Raw genomic sequence first — 21628 nt, 5'->3', positions numbered from 1 at the left:
TAATCATCTGTACAGACTGTGTAGGTGAATTTTTTTGCCAATGCACTTAGTGAGAGATGTTGCTGTGCTTTGTTTGTGTGGGTGCTGCTACAATTGCTGAAGTTGTTAATGTGAATGGTTCGCATAATGCCACCTTTTTAAGGCTAGGACGCAGGCTCCTGCTTGTGATTCTTGCTTTTGATGTTTTGTACTTGCATATCTTTGTGGTGCAAACAAATAAACTTTGTTGCAAGTCAAGCACTTGTCGTGTCCTTCTTTCAGGCCTGTGGGCAGCAGAAATGCCACAAGGTGTAATATGCGCAGAATGTAGCTCACTCATTTCAAGCACGAAGAACTACACTGAACTTTTTCATGTTTCGACACTTTTTGCACCTCAAAGGTTGCTGCTATGCTTAAAAAGAGAGAAAGAGGAAGTAAATATATTGGGATGCAAAAGCGACACAGCACAGGAGCATAGTTCAGCACATCTGCCCAGGAGGGACCTAATGGATTTACGGTACAATACAGACGCCTAAAGAGACACTAAAGTGCAAAAGCAAGTTGGCCAGCATCAGTAATTACAGTGTTGTGAATACAAATAATATGCCACTTGCAGCAGCAGTACTTTATTAGTGCATGAAAATTCCCAAAGTGGCGTGAAAACAGGCACGGCTGCCCCATATATTGTTCTGCACGACAACTTGTGACATTACTAATTGCGGATGTCAAGACATATGACTGGTGGAACTAGTCGAACCGTTCTTCTGAAGCAAACACTGATGCAGGGATATGAATGTGTGCAAGAACTTTTCCTGGTCTTGTGCTTCTTAAAAGACTAAAACCTCATCTAGCAAACATAAAATATGATGCCTCATCCCACACTTTGTTGCAGTGTCGATTTCATCAGAATGTTTTGCCTTGCCTACAAGCACAGCCACAAAAATGCATGCATGTGGGTGCACTAGAGACTGTAGTACTGTACCTAGCTAGTGACTTAGCGCATACAGATAAAGCAGCTAGTGACAGCAGGGGATTATGAGCACAATCAGCAGGAAACAAGACGGCTGTGAAATGCTTTGATCAATGGCGCAGGCATGTTCGTGTAGCAGCTTTTCCTAGGTGGTGCCACTGCGGGCGTTCCTAGGGAAGCTTTGCCGATGTCATAATGCCCTGCCAGCAAAGAGATGGGGCTGGGTGGCCTATTTTGCTGTACGCCGCCACACCAATGTAGCATTAGGTAGAATGTAACAGAATGACAGAACGTAACTTTGAAAAGTGAAGGGCAATCAGAAAAGTTTTTAAGAAGGCGGTAACAACTGAATAGTCGGGCTTGGCTTGCTCTGGGCGCTTTGTGACGTGCCCTGATATGTTTCCAAAAAGCGAAAGAGAAAAAGCCAGTTCGATGAATAACAGAAAAGGCTTTGAAAAATTGTGGTTTTTCTGTCAGACCAACTTTTACAGCCAGTTCAGCACTGTTAGCTGGCCTGCAGCAACACATGCATGTACACTTCACTCTTAAAAGAGTGTCTCGTGCGCAAATTCAGCGTACAGCAGACCGATTGCAAAGCGTGGGTGTTAGCAAGTTTGTCACATAGCCTTTGATGTGATGACTATTGCATTATAATGACCAGTTTCCCAAATATGCTTCCAGAAGTGAGCATTTTTAAGCAATTCTGCTCTCGCCATGTGAACTGCACGACAGGTGAAAACAATGGCTACCGTGGCTGTAGCCAAAGAAAACGGGGGGCGAAATTTGATTAAGCACCGGACAACACATTTAGCAACGGAAGCACACACCAAAGGCCACAATGAAGACATGAGGAAACGTAGAGCGCTGAAGTTTACAAGACGACCACAGAATAAAGGGACAAACGCTTGGTGTGATTCGTTTGCTCCTTTATTCTGTGGTCATCTTTTAAACTTCAGCGCTCTGCTTTTCCTCGTGTCTTCATACCAACTAGCCCAACACCCAAGCTTTACTGAATAACACAATTAAAGGTCATCCTGCCTGATGGAGGCAACGCATGTGAGCAATAGTAAATCACTGAAGGACTCTGGCCAGTTATCATTCCGCCTGACGAAACTTTAGGGAGTTCCAATTGCCGTCTCGTCAGCACGGAACGCTAGAAAAAAAATATATCTGAAGCAACACGGTTGTCTGCACTATCGCAGAAACAATCAGGGCAATTTTCGGGCCAAAGTTTAAGCTGATTCCATGTAGGGATGTAGGGTAAACGGTGCAGATCCACGTTTGACAAGCAGCCGTTCCAACCACGCGGCGATTTGCGAACGGCCGAGGGCGTGAAATAGAGCAATAGTAAATCACTGAAGGACTCTGGCCAGTTATCATTCCGCCTCACGAAACTTTAGGGAGTTCCAATTGCCGTCTCGTCAGCACGGAACGCTAGAAAAAAAATATATCTGAAGCAACACGGTTGTCTGCACCCGTGGTCTGCACTATCGCAGAAACAATCAGGGCACAAAATGCAATTTTCGGGCCAAAGGTTAAGCTGATTCCATGTAGGGTAAACAGTGCAGATCCACGTTTGACAAACAGCCGTTCCAACCACGCGGCGATTTGCGAACGGCTGAGGAGGCACTTCGAAATCCACAGCGGCGGGCAACACCTGACAATTAAAGGTTGACTTTACAACTTTTACAGCGGCGGTCGATCACCACAGGGTGAATGGTGTAGATCTAGATACACGCTCGAGAAACAACCGGTTCATATACACGGCGATTGGCGAACGGTTGAGGCACTTCGAAATCTACAGCAGCGGGCAACGCCTGAGAACGCGTAATCACGCACAGAGGCAAGGTTGAAGCACTTCACGTAAGAACATGAGGAGCGGATGCGGTAGCGCACACTGTGTATCCAAACCACGACCGGCTGTCGTGACCCAAACCACGACCGGCTTGATCTAAACACTTGCCGCTTCACGTAAGTGCATAAGCGGCGGGAAACACCTGTTGAGAACGCGAAATCCAACACAGGCACGGTTGAAGCACTCGTAACTTCGTTAGAATATGAATGATTAGGCGTTCAATCCACAGCGCGGCCGTCGCAGAAAGCGAAATACAACATGATTGAAACACTTCACGTAACATGAGCACAGGCTAGCGCAGAGGGCATAGCTCCGGCGGCTCCGGCAGGTCCCAGAGCGCAGGGAGTGTGCACAACGGCGGAAAAGCCAAGCGCCCTTCGCCTTTCCCACTCGCACTCCTCCTTTTCTCTCTTTCGCGTCTGAGCGTCCGGGCAATTTATTTCACGCGGCCCGGCAGCCCAGCTGCGCCAGCACCTGCTCGGGCGCGTACGGGTCCCCGCACACCATGCACAGCATCAGCCGCAGGTCCACCCGGGGCCCCGCGACCGCGGGCAGCGCCTGGTAGATGTGAAGCCGGCCCGCCCGCCGCTCGATGCTCTCCACCAGCGCGCACAGCGCCTGCTCCAGCCGCACGGGGTCCAGGCCGCCGCCGTCGTCCACGAAGGGGCACTGCAGGCTCTTGGCCCAGTTGATGCCCTCCTCTCGCATGAAGTCCCCCTGGCCCGCAAACACCATGACCAGGGGCAGGCCGTGGAAGGGCAGCCGGTCCTCCTGCTCCAGGTTGGCCAGCAGGGTCTTCTCGAGGCTCTCGCGTATGTACTTCAGCTCCGGCTGGCTGGCGTACACGCACAGGCAGCCGTGGGGCTCCGTGCGGAACAAGTTGTGCGGCAGGCCCACGTCGCCGTCGATGATCCTGAAGTCCAGCGCGTACTGGGCCTTGTCGAGCCGGAAACCCTGCGGGAGCGCCTGCCGCATAGCCTGCGCCACCTGCTGGGCGCTGGCCCTGGCACCCAGCACCACCAGGTGCAGCAGGCGGCCGTTGGTGCCCAGCACCCCGCCGCCGTTGGTGCCGGCCTCTCGCCGGTGCAGCAGCTGCTCGATGACGCCGTCCATGCAGTCGGGCTGGAAGGGGCAGTGCTCCCTCTGGCACCTGAATGCTTGCCGCCGTGCCGGTGAATGTACCCACCTCGGGCTGGAACAGGGCCTCGAACTTGGTCAGGAGGCCGGGGACGTCTGCCACTGCATGCACTGCTTCCTGGTACTCCGGCAGCCTCACGCCCAACGCCTGGATCCAGTTCCGGCCCAGCAGCGTCGGTGACGGCCCCTTGGTCAGGTACAGGGTTGCCTCCCTGTCGCCAAGGCGGACGCTGACCCTAGACTTGGGCGAGCTGTCCGGAGTAGCTGCGCAGCATGACGCAACGACGCCTCGATGGACACGCCAGGAAAGGTGCGCTTGAAGGCTTTCCCGGCCATGACCGACACACTGGCTCCTGTGTCCAGCTCCATGGAGATGGGGCGCCCGCAGACTTCGACGGTCAGCATGTATGGTGGCACCGACGGATGCACTGTGCCCGCGTGCCACATGTCGAAAATCTGCAGGTCTTCGGCCACGACGTGAAGCCTAGCCGTTGCAACCGAAGCTGCTGCCGCACGCCCCCGCCGCCTACCCTTGCGCCGACTCCATCGGCCGTGGGCTGGCGCGGAACATGTGCTCGACGCCGGCTGCTGCTTCCGTCCGTCCGCCGTCTTCCCCCCTCGGCACGCCCGAGCAATGTGCCCAGTTCTTCCGCACGCAAAGCACTCCGCTTGCGTGAACTGGCACTGGGAAGGGGGGTGGTCACCACCGCAGCAAACGCACTTGCCTTGCCGTGCCGCCATCTTGTTCACCGCCGCCTCCGCCGACGGTGAGCCGGCCGCACGCGCCATCTCGCCCGCGTCCTTGGCCGCAGCCTCCAACGCCAGCGCTGCCTTCACGGCGTCGTCCAGCGAGGGGTCGGGAAGCTCCAGGAGTCGCGTCTGCATGGCGGGGTCGTTGATGCCGCAGACGAAACGGTCCCGGAGCAGCGAGTCGAGCTGCTCCCCGAAGGAGCAGCCGCTCGCCAACCCTCGCAGCGCTGCGACGAACTGCCCGAGCGTCTCTCCGTCTGGGCGGCTCCGGTTGTTGAAGCGAAAACGCTCCATTAGCATCGACGGAGCCGGGCTGTAGTGCGAGCGTAGCGTCGCGAGCAGCTCACCCAGCGACTTCTCGTGCGGCGTAGCCGGCTTGAGCAGGTCGAGCAGGAGAGCGAAGACGCGGGTCCCGCAGCTGGCCAGGAAGATGTCGCGCTGTTTTGCCTTGGGTGTGTCGTTCGCCCGGAAAAACACGCCGACTTGCTCCTCGTAGACCGGCCAGGCGGACCCTTTACCCTCGAACGGCTCGAGCCTCCCGTACAGCGGCATGGCGTATTGGCGGCTGGCTTGAGGGGGCGGTGTCTCGGCGTTCTCGGTGGCGGCGTTCACGGTGGCTTCGGCCGCTCCGCGGGCTTCTTCCCTCGTCGCCAGTGTCACGATTTAGACCCGCGTTCATGAACCTGGGAGGGTAGAGGTACCCTCCTGTCGAGAGACGACATGCAGCGTGCTGGTGGTGACGGTGACTGACCCCCGAGCAGCCGTGCTCGGCGGTGTTTATTGCCCGGACACACACAACGTTGCCCACCGAGCCTGGTGGGGCCACTGAACTTATCGGCCAACGAATATCAGGGATGGGGGGCGCCACACACTTATCACAGAAAGTTTTTATTTTTCTGCGAAGTTGTCTACTACAGTTAGTGTTAAAGGCAAAACATTGCTTTCACTTTTATGTGACGTTTCAGAGGCGATCTACTTCGTTCCCCAGTGGAATACACCATCAAAGGTTACGCTTTGTGCAGCAAGTTGTTGCCACTAAGTACATAAAAACTCGAGAGATTTAAAAGTACATAAAAACTTGAGAGATTTGTAAAAATTCAGGTAAGAGTTTCATGTGTGCAAAACACAGGACTTTAAAAAACGTTCAGTGACAAGATACGTGTTGGTCCTAAAGGAGCCATGAAGAGAAAATACAACTTCGTTTAATTTGAAAGAACTAGGATTCAGTATCTCACTCAGCTCCATTATAGGCACAAGAGATGTTTTTTTTAACAAAAAAAAAGCAAGAACCATTTAAAAACTTTCCAATTTTGCCCCACAGTGACGTGTAATGAGCATTAATGACGTCATACGGGCCAACAATAAAACATAATTTTCAGTGCGTTAACTGCACGTTAGCGTTCAAGTGATGCGGTCAAATGGAACTTAGAGGCCCCATTACAGACGTCCTGTCATGTGTCGTCGCGACAGGTCAGTTAGGCGGCCGCCAATCGCACAAACAAGGTTCCGTGACGTCATAGAAAAGTTGCGGGAAATTGGCTAGGGGGTCGCGACTGCTTCACACGTTTTCTTTAATATCTTCGTTATTTGTTCGAAGATTGCGATGATATTGGTATCATTGTAATCGGGAATAATCAGTCTTTCTAATAAACCCAACTTGTAGTTTATCGTTATGGCTCCTTTAAGGTGTTCGACGTGACATCGTTACTTCAACGCGCCACAGGAGCGTCTTCGAACGGATTTGTTGCGTTTGCATTTTCTGCTTTCCAAGCACCGAAGGCAGGCCAAGAAAGCAAGGCTGGCTTCAACGGGCTTCAATGGCCGTGGGACAGGAAAGACGTCTTCTACGTCTGTGTGGCTTAAAATGTCGGCATGAAAGGTTGCGGCTTCTTTGTGTTACTCACTTTCACCGAGAAGGCGACCTTGTCAGTGGTTCATAGTGCTTCTTTTTTTCTGGTGTAGTGGCCTGCCTGTGCGTGTTGACTTTTGCTTAGAGAGAGAGATAGAAGGGGAATTTCTTTTTTCAATAAGTAATAGTGAGAGTTTGGGCTGAGGTAGAGCGGAAGTCCAGATCCCCGGACGCAGCAGCTCGTTCCCTGCCCTTTCAGGAAATCAGCGCGCGCTGTTTTGAGATTACAAGCTACACTCAAAGCCGCCTTCGTTTCTCCACAGAGGGGCACACGTAACATTTGAGTTGTTCACCCTTGTGCGTACCGTTGGACATGACTGGGTTGCGTTGAAGAGGGTGCATGTTTTGCGCATTTAGCAGTTGTAACAGCGCAGCGGTTGTAGCTGGCCGTAGTTCATTGCGGGTAACGCGTTACAAATACAAAGAAAATGCCCAGTGCTCGGGAGCGCGTGCTTCGCGGCGGCCGCCGAACGGCCTCGGCTCGCGCTGTGGCTTTAGCAAAAACAAAATAAAAAATTGGCCGCGTATCTGCTCCTTTTGTTGCAAATGTCGACAAAAGACGATAGTCTTTATCGACTTTTGCCAAGTAAATACCTCCCTTTGCTTTCCCGCTCACCTCTCATGCTGTTCCCCTTCCGTCCCATTCCTTTCAAGGTAAAGGCGCCGAAGGTTTGCTTAAATCATTTTAAATTTCCCGCGTTCCACTGCTCCATGCCGGCTGTCTCGATGCCAACGCAGGCGTACGGCGAAGACGCTTGTGAATTGAGGCGCCCTACTTCACTGCTTATAGCACCGCGTTTCCCTGCTCCACGTGCGTTGCAAACAGAACGTGGAACCTATCTAGTGGAACCTTTCGTAACTGTTGCCGGTTGATTCCTTAAAATACCGTAAGAAGCTATAGTGGCCCGGGCGACAGCAGGCGACGGCGGAGTGAATTTTTAAATGCGAAGGCATCTCATTCACTCGCCTTGTCCCTGCATCCGACATCGTCGGGGGCGTACGCCCCTCCCCCATTCTCCTCGCCGCACCAACTGCGCTCTCCGCCGCTCACCCCCTCTCCTCTCCGATAGCGAACACTGTCTCGCGAGGGGCATTGGATTGAATTCGATTGGATTGGCTTGGCTTGAATTGGATTGGATTTTATTGGATTAAAGTGGATTGTGTTGCGTCATAGCCGCGGCAGACGCACTGGCGCCGGCGCGTCCCCTCACCGTTATGTGCGCTATAAAACGCGGTGCCTGCGCCGCTCCGCTCCATCGTTCCAGCTCCGTTCCTCCGCTGTCCAACGCTGCAACGTGAACCCCCTATGCGTCGCATCTACACAGGGGTTCCCGCGAGGGGAGGTGGTAGTTTTTTTTTCTGCATTTTATGAAGTATTCATTTCGCAAAAATCAAGCATGTATGACTTTTTATAAAGGAACACTGCAAATATAACTTCTGTATTAATTTGTTAGATGCGACTGCATCTCATGCACTCGCCTTGTCCCTGCATCCGGTGTCGTTGGCGTCGTCGTCGACGTCCGCCCCTCCCCCATTCTCCTCACCGCACGAGCTGCGCTCTCCGCCGCTCACCCCCTCTCCTCTCCGATAGCGAACACACTCTCGCGAGGGGCGTTGGATTGGATTCGATTGGATTGGATTGGATTGGATTTGGATTGGATTGGATTGGATTAAAGTGGATTGTGTTGGATTGCGTTCCGTCATAGCCTCGGCAGGCGCACTGGCGCCAGCGCGTCCCCTCACCGTTATGCGCGCTATAAAACGCGGTGCCTGCGCCGCTCGGCTCCATCGTTCCAGCGCCGTTCCTCCGCTGTCCAACGCTGCAATGTGAACTCCCTATGCGTCGCATCTACACAGGGGTTCCCGCGAGCGGAGGTGAAAGTTTTTTGTCTTATATTTGCGTAATGTCTTGTTCTTCTTCAGCAATGTTGACAAGTATGAACATTACGCCGGACTTGGACGGATAGATTTACCTGTGACTAGATAAGGCTATTACGCAGGTATTGTTTTACTTTGGCCGGGTGGCTGAATCGAGTCAGGCAGACAGACAGACAGACAAAAGACATACACACAGTCAAAACTTTCTGGGTTTAAGTAGCCCAAGAACTACTATCGTCTTTAAAAGTTGGCGAAAACCCCTAGGAGCGCTTCGCGTTCCCTAGCAGCTAACGACGCCACCGCTGGCACAACACATGCTCCACAGAACCTCTACGCGACTCCAGGAACACCTTCCATGCGTCGTGCACGTACGCGCCGCGGCTGTGCCCTAGCTGTCGTCAAGCTCTACCGCACGTGTAATGCCTGGCATGAGGAACACCACGATTTCGATTCACATGACGATGACTACCACTAGCACAGTGCAAAGCGACGGCGGAACAAGTAAGCAATTTGAAACTTGTGCAAATGCGTAGTGATGAGTCCCTCAGTGCTCACGTATAAGAAAAATCGTGCAGCTTCGCTTTGGATCAAGCCTTGCGCGACTTAGTGCAAGCTTCGCCAGTACTTTCAGTTAAATTTGTGTATTTCCTGCCAAACTTCTTCGGCCATTATATTTGGGAATATATCGATTGCTTTCCTAACGGCAGAGCTGTTTAATCGTAGTTTCGCCGTAGAGCCAGAATGCTCCGAACAGCCGAGCGCACGTGAGCGCGCACCTCCTGAGGAGCGCCGGGCGTCGGTCAGGATTGCACGTGTGCTTGCGCCACGTGAGGGGCTCGCAAAAAAATGTCAAGAAAAATAGCGAGCGCACGTGAGCGTTCGCCCCGTGAGGAGCGCCCGGCGTCGGCCAGCTCGACCATCGAGAACACTCTGGCCAGCGTTCGTGGTGCGATCTGTCGCGTACTGTTCCCTTCTCCAGTTCACGTGCCTTCGCGCCGGAAGTGGGGAGCACAGATGCCGAGTTTGTGCTACCGACGCAGAGTTAGCCATGCCGGTTGCCGCATGTTCTAGCGCGTGCTAACGCGGTCTGGATAAAGCGGCGCGGACCTGCCAGTCATGGGGAGCTTTCAGCGGCAAGTTCGGAAATACATGCGGGGTGCAATAGCTGGATTGCCCACGAAAGAAAAGGGGCCGCCAGTTATGCTCTTTCTCCCGCCTTGCACCCCTAGTGAAAGCTGCGGCAATTTTTTTGCGTTTCTTCAGCATTTCTTCAGTTTGCATTTCTTCAGCAATGGTAGCCCCTTGTGGCAAACGAAAGATCGTGTTCCATGGCATAGAAAGAGGAGACGTTCTCCGCTTTTTTTTTCGGTGAGTGTAGTGGGAAAGTCATGGTCGCAAAAAGCACGGTATGCCAGTGCAAGTGCTTCTTGGTCAGCGGGCTCGACCTCCTCCAGAGTCAGGCTGTTCGTGTGACCTGAAATTCCTTCATTGTGCATTGAGAGAATCTTTCTGAAGCGCTTCGGCATTTCGTCAGTGAGTATGCTTGAAATGTAGCAATCAGAGGATGCAATGATGTTTGTGCTCCCATTTTATAGTTTCGCTAATTGGATTGTCGAGAGGATGACTCCGATGTTCGCTCCTTTAATTGCCGTTTTGGGGGAGGGCCATGCGTTCACGACAATTGCCAGTGCAGTCCACTGCGAGGATTGCTGTCTGTGCTTTGGCACATTCTGGCCTTGATGTATAAAGTACTTGCCCGGTTTTGGTACTCTAACCGAGTGAACTTTGTCCTGGATTCTCGCCTCTCTTCGGTTAGGCGGGGAAGGGTTGTCTCTGGGTCGGTAACATGTCCATCGTGGCGGCGAAGGGGGGTGGGGGCAGGGGAGACGAAGAAACGAGACGGCGTTCAGTAGACGTCTCCCTCGGCGTCTGTGACTCTGTAATTTGTGGGCAATTACTACAAAATCTGAAAACGCATGAAAGGCTGCGTGCATGTGCGTGTCACATTTTTCACTCAGGAGGCGTACAAGTTTGTGTACGAGACATTGGAAGAGGCGTACATCTGCGGCAAGACGTGGTTCCCGGTCTCCGAGCTTTCCGAGCAGCTAAAATTCAAGTCTGCCAAAAACCCCATCACTAAGACGAACGAGTACCAAAAGGAGTATGAGGTATGCCGTGTCGACGTGTGGAGATTCTATAGCCACCATAGCAGTTCAAGCGGCACGCGGATACGTAAAACGTGTTATGTGTAACGTGTCAAATATGGACCACCTAAAAAACAACACCGGACGAGTTGACGGGGACGGGAGAGCAAAACGGCAGCGCTTGGCTTGTGTTCCCGTCCCCGTCGACTTGTGCAGTGTTGTTTTTAGGGTGGACCAACTGGCCCAGCTTCCAACCGTTTTACAGTGTAAGATGTGGACGCGAGAGCCAGATTGCAAAGCATCATTTCTCACAATTTGTGCTCTGAGCGTCTCATGAAAGCCTTCCTGTGAGAAGTTTTCATGCAGTTGTCGGAAATAATATTCGAGTGCTTCTGGTCCCTGGTGGCGCGTATTTCGTCTGTTGCATCGATCAAGCATTTCTTTCATCTAGCAATTAATTATGAGCGCCCTATCTGTGTGTCCTAACTTTTTCTAACACCTGACTCTATCTGCGTGGACACACACGAGATTATGAGCATGTACTGGGAGCGCACCTCGTAATAACATTAAGATGGTAATTAGGTGCAATGAGTACGTATTTTATCGCATTGTTAAAAACTTTGCTTGCCATTTCGGTCCTGCCAGAGTGGATTATAAGCGAAGGTTTTTAGCTGACGACATCGAGATGACACTGAATTTTGGGGAAAGGCGCAAGGAAATTTAAAATGTTTTAACCGTTCACGGCGCTTATTTTGTAGAAAATAGACATTTGTACAGGCATGCACTTGTGCTTTGAATCTGGCGATCATGAAAATGGTGTGTATTGAGAAAAACCAAGCCACTCTAAATTTCCACAACCTCTCTATTGCAGGAGGAGCCCGTGCTTTGGGCTCGTTAGCTGGGATTTCAATACTGGGCGTACCACCTTCAACGCATAACACTGAGGCTTCGTGCCTACAAAAAACGTTCTAGCTGTCTCAGAGTTGCTGAAATCTTAATGGGTGATAATTCTTGTGTCCCTCGTCATCTGCATATCAACAAATACACCCCAATTGTACACCCTCGAACATCTTCCAAAGATGGAAGGTGCCCAGAGGGTTGCCACCTTTTATTGTAACCACGGGGTGTAAATGGGTGTAATCACCCTGCACCAGCGTATTCAAGCGCATTTCAAACCTTTTGACAGGATGGCGGTGTAAGAAAACTTCGCGTGTGGCCTATTATTTCGTGCTACACGCGCCTGATCTTGAGACGCAGCGATAGTCACGGCGGGCTTCCGCCCGTCCGCGCTGGCGTTTTTTGTTCCTGTGCGCGTGTAATTTTCCGGATTCCTATCGCAAGAATTCTATCCGTGACGCCAAGTTGCCTCCTCCTTATATAGCATTGCACGCAAGTTTGCTTCCTAATCAGCCTTCTTTTCTCTGCCTTTGGCTGATACTCAAGTGATGGGCTGTGCGTCGTCCTGGTATAACAGCAGCTGGCTTAGCGATGACAGGTCGCGCGATTCAATAGTCAGCTTTGTCACTGCAATGTCATACCACCGAGGGTTGGTGATGAACATATGGTTTGCTCCTTTGCACGCTGCACTGACGCGTTTGTCTCCTTGCGCAGAAAATCTGCAAGATGTCGTCGAAGCTGTCTATAGGCGACTGCGCTGGAGGACACCGACCGGAGAATCGGGACAAGAACAGGGATGTGGCCACTGTTCCTCGTAGGTGTTTCGTTCCCTTATGTCCGCTGGCATTGTTCACGAGCCCATTCTTGCTTCGATGTTAAACAAAAATAGCCGCTGCAGATATATCAACTTTGAGTCCCATTTACAGCAGCAGGTCTTGCTCTTCTTTATATCTGAAGGACGGTTGTTTCGCGATGCCAAACCACTTAAACAGGGGAGCTTGGAGAACAGAGTGCCAAAGTGGACGCGTCGAGAATGGATTACGGCGGAGATGTGCTGCCTATAAATGATGGTTCCCATTCTAAAGAGACCTCGGCGGCGTTCACCGAGATCCCTCATGCAATGCATATTATATAACATGCGCCCTACCCATCAAAGTGCTCCATTCTATTTCACTCCACTCCCTTCTTATTTGGCCGAGGTTATAGCGAAGCCCCACTGGTGCAGCGCGCGGAGTTCAAGAAAGCTGACGCACTACCGCATCCCCTTTGCTGCGCCCGTGCGGGAAAGTTTACATCGAACCAAGCAGCCAGAGGGTAAATGGCCGCCTAAAAGATCACGATCATTCCGTCAAGAATAGTAGCGGGCCACACTGGCCCCTCCACTGCCTCGAGTGTAGCGGCCTTCCGCAGCTCAAAAAGAAAACAAGAGAAGAAAATTCCAGAAAGAATTGCAAGTTCCCTCAAGCATTCCTTACAACGTAGTTGGCTGTGTTGTCAGTGCCGAACGCGTCCCCTTATTACCACCCCCATTCCTTCCCTCCGCGTGACTAGCTCTTACTATCCTATCTCCCCTTTTCATTAGTACTCAAAGTACGCGTCGCGATTTCTTACGAAGCGTCATCTAATACACAAGTTCCCGCGTGTGCTATTTGTTGGGCCACAAAAAAAACATTCACAACTTTTGGGTATGCCAAAAGTTGGCGATCTTAGGCCGCACGTCACGCTTTGAGGTCTCGCGCCGTTAAGCGGTAATCGCTGCCTAATGGCAGCGAGCACGGGTACTACTTTTTTCAATTTATTTTCAAAGACTACCGCTTGCCGCCTATGCAGGGAAAATAGTGATGTTAAGCACAATGATAAGTTAGGTTTTACGCAAGCGTAACTTTAACCGCAGCGAAATGACATGCCAAGACACGTACTACTCATTGTACGTCGGGTAGTGAGTACCATTTGACAGTGTTAGACTTGAAATTGTGACGTGGGGCCTAATTGCCGGAGCACGCTTTGAGCTGAATGAAACGCGCAAAAAAATTCAAGTAAACCTAGGCACCTCATCAGTTGGGAATGCCAAAGCGCATATAAACGCTAAAAACCTTGAAGCACTATGCACCAGCTAGTCCAACACGATGTTCTAATGCAGCATCTATGTTTCAGTGAATGTCGCTGAGAGAGAGAGAGGCAAACATTTATTATGCTGGTGAGCAGGAAGGTGTTAGCTCCTTTCATTTCTTCAATACGTGGAATGTTTTCGAATAGTTGTTTGGACGGCCACTTTAAACTTGCCTGTCACCCGCACTACCGCACCGAGCAGCAATTAAGTTGAGGAAATGACCCCACGGTCTTCAAGCAGACGATTCAGCTAGGCCGAGAAACTGTGCATTTGTTCACAGCAACAGCCAGATAACATATTTTGCATCCGGGCTTCTCCTCCGAGCAGCATTAGCATTGACACTGTACACCAGGGCTATCAAGGGAAGGATGCAGTTCGGGCGAGAATGTCTGGCTCACGCCGCAGCGCTGACGGACCAGGTGTCTGAGGACCGCATACGTTCCTCCTGCAGTCTCCCTTTGGACGGCTCCTATAGTACATTATGGTCTCTCGTCTGTATTTCCCGGGCCAATGGTCGCTCCCCTTTCGTCAGTTCCTGACCCTGTCAGTCACGCATGTACGGATTCTTCCTCGTACGACTGGCAGAATTCCCGCTTTCCCATAACTGAGTTCCCATTAACCTGGGCGGTGCTACGACAGAAGCGCATCCCAGCGCGCCAGCAGCGACGAGATCATGCGGCTAAGCCTGGTTAGTAAGGTGCGATAACGTGGATTAGAGTAAGTGAAGGTAGATTAGAGTGGATTAGGGTATGATATCGGTGGTGGGAGTGCACGTCGATCTAGCACTGAGGCAAGAAGATGGTGACACGGGAAAGTTGCACTGCTGCTGTTTCGACGGGTTGTCGTGTATAAAAAATATACTTATCAATGGTAGAGTCGAATTCGGAACCACCACGCCGCCGTCGGTGCCTTCAAAGCGTGTAATAGGACCTAAATACCCAGATCAGATCAGAAAAACCTTTATTGTTGCCATGGGTGGAACCGTTTTCAGGTCGACTTCAGTGTCCTTCCGGCAAAGACAGGATTCATATAGTTCTCTGCGGCGTCTTCGGCCCCCTGGGCTAGAGAGGCCTGGGTAAGAGGTTCTATGGTGAGCAGCGCGGGCTTTAAGTGCTCCCCGTTCGTAATTTTGGAAGATAATGGGATGCCTTTTTGTCTCTAGGGTTTTTCTGTAGGGTTTTTCTTGGAGGGTAAAATCTCAGCTGTACGTCTATGTATTGATGGCATAGAGGGCGTTGGTTAGAGTGCACCTCGGAGTATCAGAGTAATAGGACGGCAGTGGGGGGAAATGTGGATGTTTGAAGTTGGCACCATACTACAACGTGGCGGCGGGAGAGGGGGGAGCCTGGGGATGGGAAGCGAGCTCTGGACAGTCGGTAGGGACCGAATACCCATCGGTGGTTCGAGAGGCGGTACTTATGGGAGAGCCGTTGAGGAGGTTCTGCAGCGTCACTGGGCTCTCGGATGATTAGTTTTGGAGGAACATCGTGTGCCGATTTATTTCCTGGGAGTTCGGAGTGGCCAGGGCACAGAAAATGAATATTTTTATTTCGCGAATCGGCGCGCCTGGAAAAATAATGGCAAAAGCGATAGCTATTACTTCGCCGTCGGTTGGAGATTGGAGATTGGAGTTGTTTGTGCTGAGCCTGTGCTCTCGCTCGGGGCCTTTTCGTTATGAATCGGATGCATGTGTTTAGAAAAAGGGTAGATTACCAGTTGGCATCGGATGTGTGGGCGAATGCCGACGTGGGTGTCAGAGATGGTGGTGTGACCCAGACCAAGACTGAAGACTGCCGCCATTGTCTCTCCTCGTGAGTCGCTTTGTTTGCAAGACCCTTTTGGCTTCGATAATTCCGTCTAGTGTGTTGTGAAGACCGAGAGCGAGTAATTTCTCGATCGAGAGTGTAACGGAGAGACCCGGGGCCTGTTTGTATGATTTACATATTATAGCTTCAATTGATGAAGTCGATGGTTGGACGGCATACCGTCTGGTCAGGTAGCATACTACAAAACAAGAAACACAGGTGATTGACCAAGTCAAAAACAAATTGACGTTTCGGGAGCGCTACGGCTCCCTTGGTCACAAGGGAGCAAGGGAGCCCTAGCGCTCCCGAAACGTCAATTTGTTTTTGACTTGGTCAGTGGCCTGTGTTTCTTGTTTTGTAGCTTCAATTGTGTGTGTGTTTCGCTGCCTTTGAGGTTTAGTAAGAAGGGGAAGTATGCTATGCGACGTAGAGCGAAATCTTGTACAGGACGTATTTGTTTTCTTTCACCCTGGTTGTCACCAGGTTGTCACCTGGTTGTCACCAGGGTGTACTGTACTGGTTGTCACCTGTACAGTACACTAGAGGCGCTGCTGAAACGAAAGTCGAGACGCGCCAGCCATATTATGCGAAGACGGTGCCTGTGGGGGTGTATCCGATAGCTGTTGGTCCGTGACCTGTGAAAGTCGGTGCACATCCCATGTCTCACTTTTGCGAACGCCGTGGTGTGTGTGTGTGAGTGCGGACACGATGGTGGCTCCAGCGTCGTCAGCGAGAGATGGGCCGCCTTGCCTTTGGCTGCGTTGACCCAGTGGCTGTCGAGGCCATACAGGGTGACCTGGGATGGTCAACGTTCGAAGCTCGCGAGGCCACCAGCTGTAAAATATTACCATCATGAACACTGAAGACGAAGAGCAAGAAGATCTGCTCCTCGTGGCGCGAACGCGCGATCAGAATTCTGGCAGCCATTAAAGAAAGGATGCAGATGGTTCCCCGGCCTCTCTCGTGTTTACAAGTGGTGCCGTGAACAGGATTTCTACCTCCACGACACGAAAGCAAGCAGCCTGCCTTGGAGCAGCGGAGAAGACTGCGGCGTCGGAGCAGCTGATCGACCTGGTCCAGACAACGAGGAGACCCCGGCGGAATCAACGGGATCCGACGAGTTGACTGAAACGTTAAGAGGATTTCCGACAACCCTCTTCCAAGATGAGCAAAGAGATAGTAACAAAGACGAGGAAGGCGATACGCACCCACATTACGCAGCTTATCAAAGCAGCCGAACAGCAAATAGCAGAGAGTGCCGACAGGACAACGTTATGCTCCACGCAAGCACAGATCAATGGAATGGAAGCGCGACTTAAGGAAGCAAATACCCAAATGGAGCAATATTTAACAGACGAAGTGGCGGACAGCGAATTTGAAATAATCCTTGAATACGACAGGAAAATATTGGCTATACTCTCGAAGCTTGAAACGAGCATTGTGGAGCCCATCCCAAGGAACATAAATAGCCCGCCGATAGCACCACTCCCACAGTGCAGCGCAAGGACAGATGAATTGGGGTTGGTCAAATTGCCAAAGCCAGAGCTTATAAAATTAGACGGCAATATGTTTGAGTGGAACAGATTTTGGACACAATACAAGTCATCATTTCACGACAGGCCTAACATGAGCAAAGCTCAGAAGTTCAACAATTTGATGGCGTCATTAGACGGAAAGGCAGCTGCTGAAATAGAAGGCTTACAGTTTTGCGCGGAAAAAAAGTACGATCATGCAGTCCAATTGCTATCGAAAGCTTATGGAACACAAGACAAATCGGTGGATCTTCACATGAACGAGCTGCTAAAGATTCAAAAGGCGAAATCAATAAAGGATATTGAAGATCTTCGACTTCTGTTCAAGGCGGTACAAGTGAACCTGCTGGCCCTTGAATCCCTAGATGTAAAACCCGAGTGCTATGCACCAACGCTAATGCAGTGTTGAAGAGGGCTATTCCAGCAGAACTGTCAGTAGAGTTAAAGTTGAAGGAGTTGTCGCAGAACATACGGAACAGGGAAGAGAGAGAGAGAGCGGCATCATCGATATTGAACATCGTGAACTATGGATCATACAATCGCCTTCTGAGAACAACTGCTTGGGTATTTAGATTCGTCAAGAACCTTAAAAAAGAACATTGGAAGGAGCCATCATGAACGCAAGAAATAACCTCAGCGGAAAATTACTGGATTAAGAAAGCTCAAGAAACATTTACAGGGAACAGCCATTCGCACCGCAAAGGAAAAAACATGTTTCAGATACAAGGATAAGACGTATTTATTGACGATGAGGGGATTATACGGCAAAAAGGACACGTTCAATATAGCAATACGATAAACAAGCACGTCATCATGTTACTGAAGCAAGGACATTTCACGGAGTTGCTTGTGAATCAAGTTCACCGTCTGACGATGCATGGTGGAGTTTGTGGGGATTCTAAATTTCACACACTAGTGATTTCCCATCCCCCAGCCATCCGCGTTCAGCAAACCTGCCTTGGGAGCGGCGGCTGCGGACGGGTCCATTGTTTGCGGAGACAGACAAAGGCAGGAGGGCAAAACACCAGTGGCAGCATTTATTGCAAAGTGCAGATCAAATATACTGCATACAGAACAATCGTAGGCCATAACAGTAACATGGGAGCGAGGCATTACACAACGTTTAGAGATCGAGCTGGCATAACGGAGCAGCGAAGCGCTGCGCGTGCGAGCGCGGTTGCAGTCTCCCAGCACGCCCGGACGCGTCCCATTGTGGCGCGTTCCCCACGTCCGGACCGGCGCGCCGAAACGACCGCGCGCTACCGCATCCCCAAGACAAGAGACCGTCCCCTCGTCATGCTACGTCCGCTACGTCCCACCAGACTTCGCCTTACGGTGGCGCTAGTGCAGAGGAAGAACTGGTTCTCGGGTAAGGCAGAGGGGAGAAGGGTGAACGCGTCCACCCTGGCGCCGACGAACCCTCCGGTCGCTGGCGCCCTCCCGTATGGCCCCCGTCGCGCGAGCGAGGCGCATTGGGCCACACCGGCCGCGACGAGAAGCTAGCCAGAAGGGGGTTCTCGTGAAAATCGCGATCCCCACAAGTTCAAGGAACGCTTGCTCAGCTGCGAACACGATTTTGGATCTTGCAAGGCCGTCAGACGGTCAAACGGGTAATAAACAAATGCATCATTTGTAAAAGACACAATGCAAGACCACTGAGCCAAGACCACTGACCTGCCTTACCAGCGTACCGAGTCACGCAAGTCATGCCATTTCAAGTAAGTGGAGTACACTTTACAGGACCGCTCTACGCAGCAGACAAGGGACAGTGCCTGAAACAGTATGTTGTTATTTTCACCTGCGCTGTCTCAAGAGCAGTTCATCTGGAAGTGGTCAACAACATGTCAACACTCAACTTCTTGCAAGCATTCCTCGCTGCGCTGTGAATCTGCGGAATGCTTTCAAGAAGTTGAGTGTTGACATGTTGTAGACCACTTCCAGATGAACTGCTCTTGAGGCAGCGGAGGTGAAAATCCGCATGGAAGGTTTTTCCGCATGGAGGGTTTGATGAGCGTCTTATACGCAGCCTTAAAACCTCCCTGCGGAAAATCATCGCGAGGATGACTATTACAGTAGAAGAGCTGCGAACCGTCATAAAAGAAGTGGAAGGAGCTTTAAATAACCGACCGTTGACCTACGTGTATGGCGAGCCTGGCGAGCCTATGCCAATAACCCCTGCGGACATCGTCGGAGGGAGACAGCAACTTAACGATTCACAACGTCTCATCCTCGGGAATATCGAAGAGGCCTGGAGAAGTAGGTGTCGGATCGTGCGGACTTAGTGGGCAAGATGGCATCGAGAATATCTGAAAGAAATCGGAGCGACAGCGCGCACAAAAGCAACGGCGAGCAAAGTGTTGGAGGAAGGCGACGTAGTTCTTCTGGTAGGAACCGGCCCGAGAACATTCTGGGAAATGTGTAGAATCGAGAAGACTTATACAGGACGTGACGGTGTGACAAGGGCGTGCCTTTCCCGTGAGAAGCAACAAGGACCTTATACGGTGGTCTACCATGCACGTTTACCCGCTCGAGGACTGTTTCAAATAAGCGCGCCACTGATCATTCAAGCGCACTTAGGCGGGCGGGACTCTGTAAACTGAAGACGAAGAGCAAGAAGAGCTGCTCCTCGTGGCGCGAGCGCGCGGTCAGAATTCTGGCAGCCATTAAAGAAAGGATCTAGATGGTTCCCCGGCCTCTCTCGTGTTTACAGCAGCAAGATTGCGGAGTGACACCGACTCATGAACGACGAACGCTGGGTGCGACGCCCGTTCCGCTAAATGGAACTCAAGGGTATACGGACGCAATCGCGCAACCGGCTTTATCGCCGCCGTCGAAAAATCGGCTTCACTACCAGCCCGATATAGGTGGCCCCGGTGCGCAAGAGTACAGAGAAGGTCCGCGCCAGAGCAAAAGAAAAGGAAACCACTCATTGGCTGACCACATTGCACCAATAGGACACCCTGGAGCTATGGCACAGCCACAGGCAAGAAATAGGCCGGGTGTATGTCTACGACACCAGCAGCGGCATTGCAGGGGCACTGCGCACAATGCTCCGCTGTCGGCGCTACGGCAGAATACGAGAAGTGCAAGCCGCAAAGTGCATGAAGAGAACACCGAGCGCCTGGTGCTGCACTTCCATAAGCTGATCCCAATCGTCAGAGGAAACGCCACTTTAAGACAAGCACTAGGATTCGAGAATGACATCGACAACGCTACAGATGTACGCACGGCGATAGAGCGACTCAAACTCTCGCAGCGATCGGTTCAGCTCCGTGCGGCGGTGGCGAGGTTGCAGTAAAATCATGAGTGAACCGCAGTGAATGGTGACAATGTAGTGAACGAACATACACTTACAGTCGTCTCGTCGGTGGTGACCGTGCACTGACTTCAGACATTCAGCCTCTTTTTCTAAAAACAGAGCTATTTAGGCCGACACATCCGTCCCGCGTAGGCAGAAAAACCCGAGCGCACGTGAGCGCGTGCCTCGCGGCGACCGCCCGGCGTCGTTCAGGCTTGCGCGTGTAATTACGTCAAATGAGGAGCTCCCGCCGCCGTTGTCGTCGTCGTTTAGCGACCGCCGCGCCTCGGGTCCGCCACGCTGAAGCCAACGACGACGAATTTGTCAAGCCATCCGTTTCCAATAAACACGTGGAGACAGCCATCGGACCAACTCATGGAGACGTTTAGGTCTACCGAGGCGAGGACGCGCTAAAAGAGGATTTGCCCAACGCGGCTGTGCCGTCGGAAGAAGACGACGAAAGTGACGACGACGAGTGCTACTGGATAAAAAACTGCGGGCCAATCCACCCTGTGCAGCTGGTTGTGTGTGTGTGTGTGTGTGTGTGAGAGAGAGAGAGAGAGAGAGAGAGAGAGAGACGATTTTTGTCAGAACATTTACGGGGCTCTTGTAGGAGTGGTTTCCTGTTCACAGGAATGCATAAGCTGTCATAAGGTTAGAGAGTCGATCAGGTGACGGAGCGAAGCTTTATCCGCCTTCTACCACGGGGCACTACGGCCCGCTTCCGTTAATAACACGTTACACTGCACCTGTAACACGTTCTTTATTGTTTCACTTCAGAAGACGCTCCGAAAGGCCTTATGATCGCTGTGACACACACAGACTTTGCATTTTCACCACAGTTACGTTATTCGTGAACGCTACGTTGAAGGAACTCCATAGACGCTCCGATGCGCCGCCCTTACTTGGACGTGCATCGATTATTCCCTCACGCACTCCGTTCCACAGGGGCTAAGCCGGTAGCTGTGCTGGGTGAGTATACACCGTCTGTCTGTCCCGTCTCCGCGTGCGCTCGTAGCTCAATTGGTAAGGCAACGGGATGTCGCTCCATTACGTTATTCGGGCCAGGTTCGATTCCGGGCTGTGCCAGTAATTTCGTTTATTGGTTCGCGGGAGATATGTGTTGACGCCCACGCTACCCTTGGATGGTACCCTTGGCTGGTAGAGGTACAAAGCTTCGCTTTAAAACACTGTACACAGTGTAGTGGTCTTTGCTTTACAGTGCCTTGCCAGAGTCTGCATCTCACTTCGTTCCAAAAAACAGGTTACATTTCCCGCAGAGCCTCCTCCCCCCCCCCCCCCCCCCCCCTCCTCCCTCCCGCTTCGACCAAACATGCGGCGGCCTTTTCTTCCCGGACCATCCG

General features: G+C 51.7%; 1 protein-coding gene across 6 annotated transcripts in view; it reads left to right on the top strand.

The window, feature by feature from the left end:
* Ptp36e (protein tyrosine phosphatase 36E) overlaps window positions 1-21628 on the top strand; it is a 540343-nt gene that overhangs the window by 438833 nt on the left and 79882 nt on the right. For all 6 annotated transcript variants that reach the window (XM_077701525.1, XM_077701527.1, XM_077701526.1 and 3 more), the window contains 2 exons: window positions 10497-10646; window positions 12234-12333. In XM_077701525.1, the coding sequence (XP_077557651.1) occupies window positions 10497-10646; window positions 12234-12333 (250 nt within the window). The remainder of the gene's footprint in view (window positions 1-10496; window positions 10647-12233; window positions 12334-21628) is intronic.

Source organism: Haemaphysalis longicornis, unplaced genomic scaffold, assembly GCF_048455015.1.
Source record: "Haemaphysalis longicornis isolate Haplotype H1 unplaced genomic scaffold, Haemaphysalis longicornis Haplotype H1 scaffold_27, whole genome shotgun sequence".
NCBI lineage: Eukaryota > Metazoa > Arthropoda > Arachnida > Ixodida > Ixodidae > Haemaphysalis > Haemaphysalis longicornis.
The sequence above is the reverse complement of the archived record's forward strand: the minus strand, read 5'-3'. Positions and strand labels throughout refer to the sequence as shown.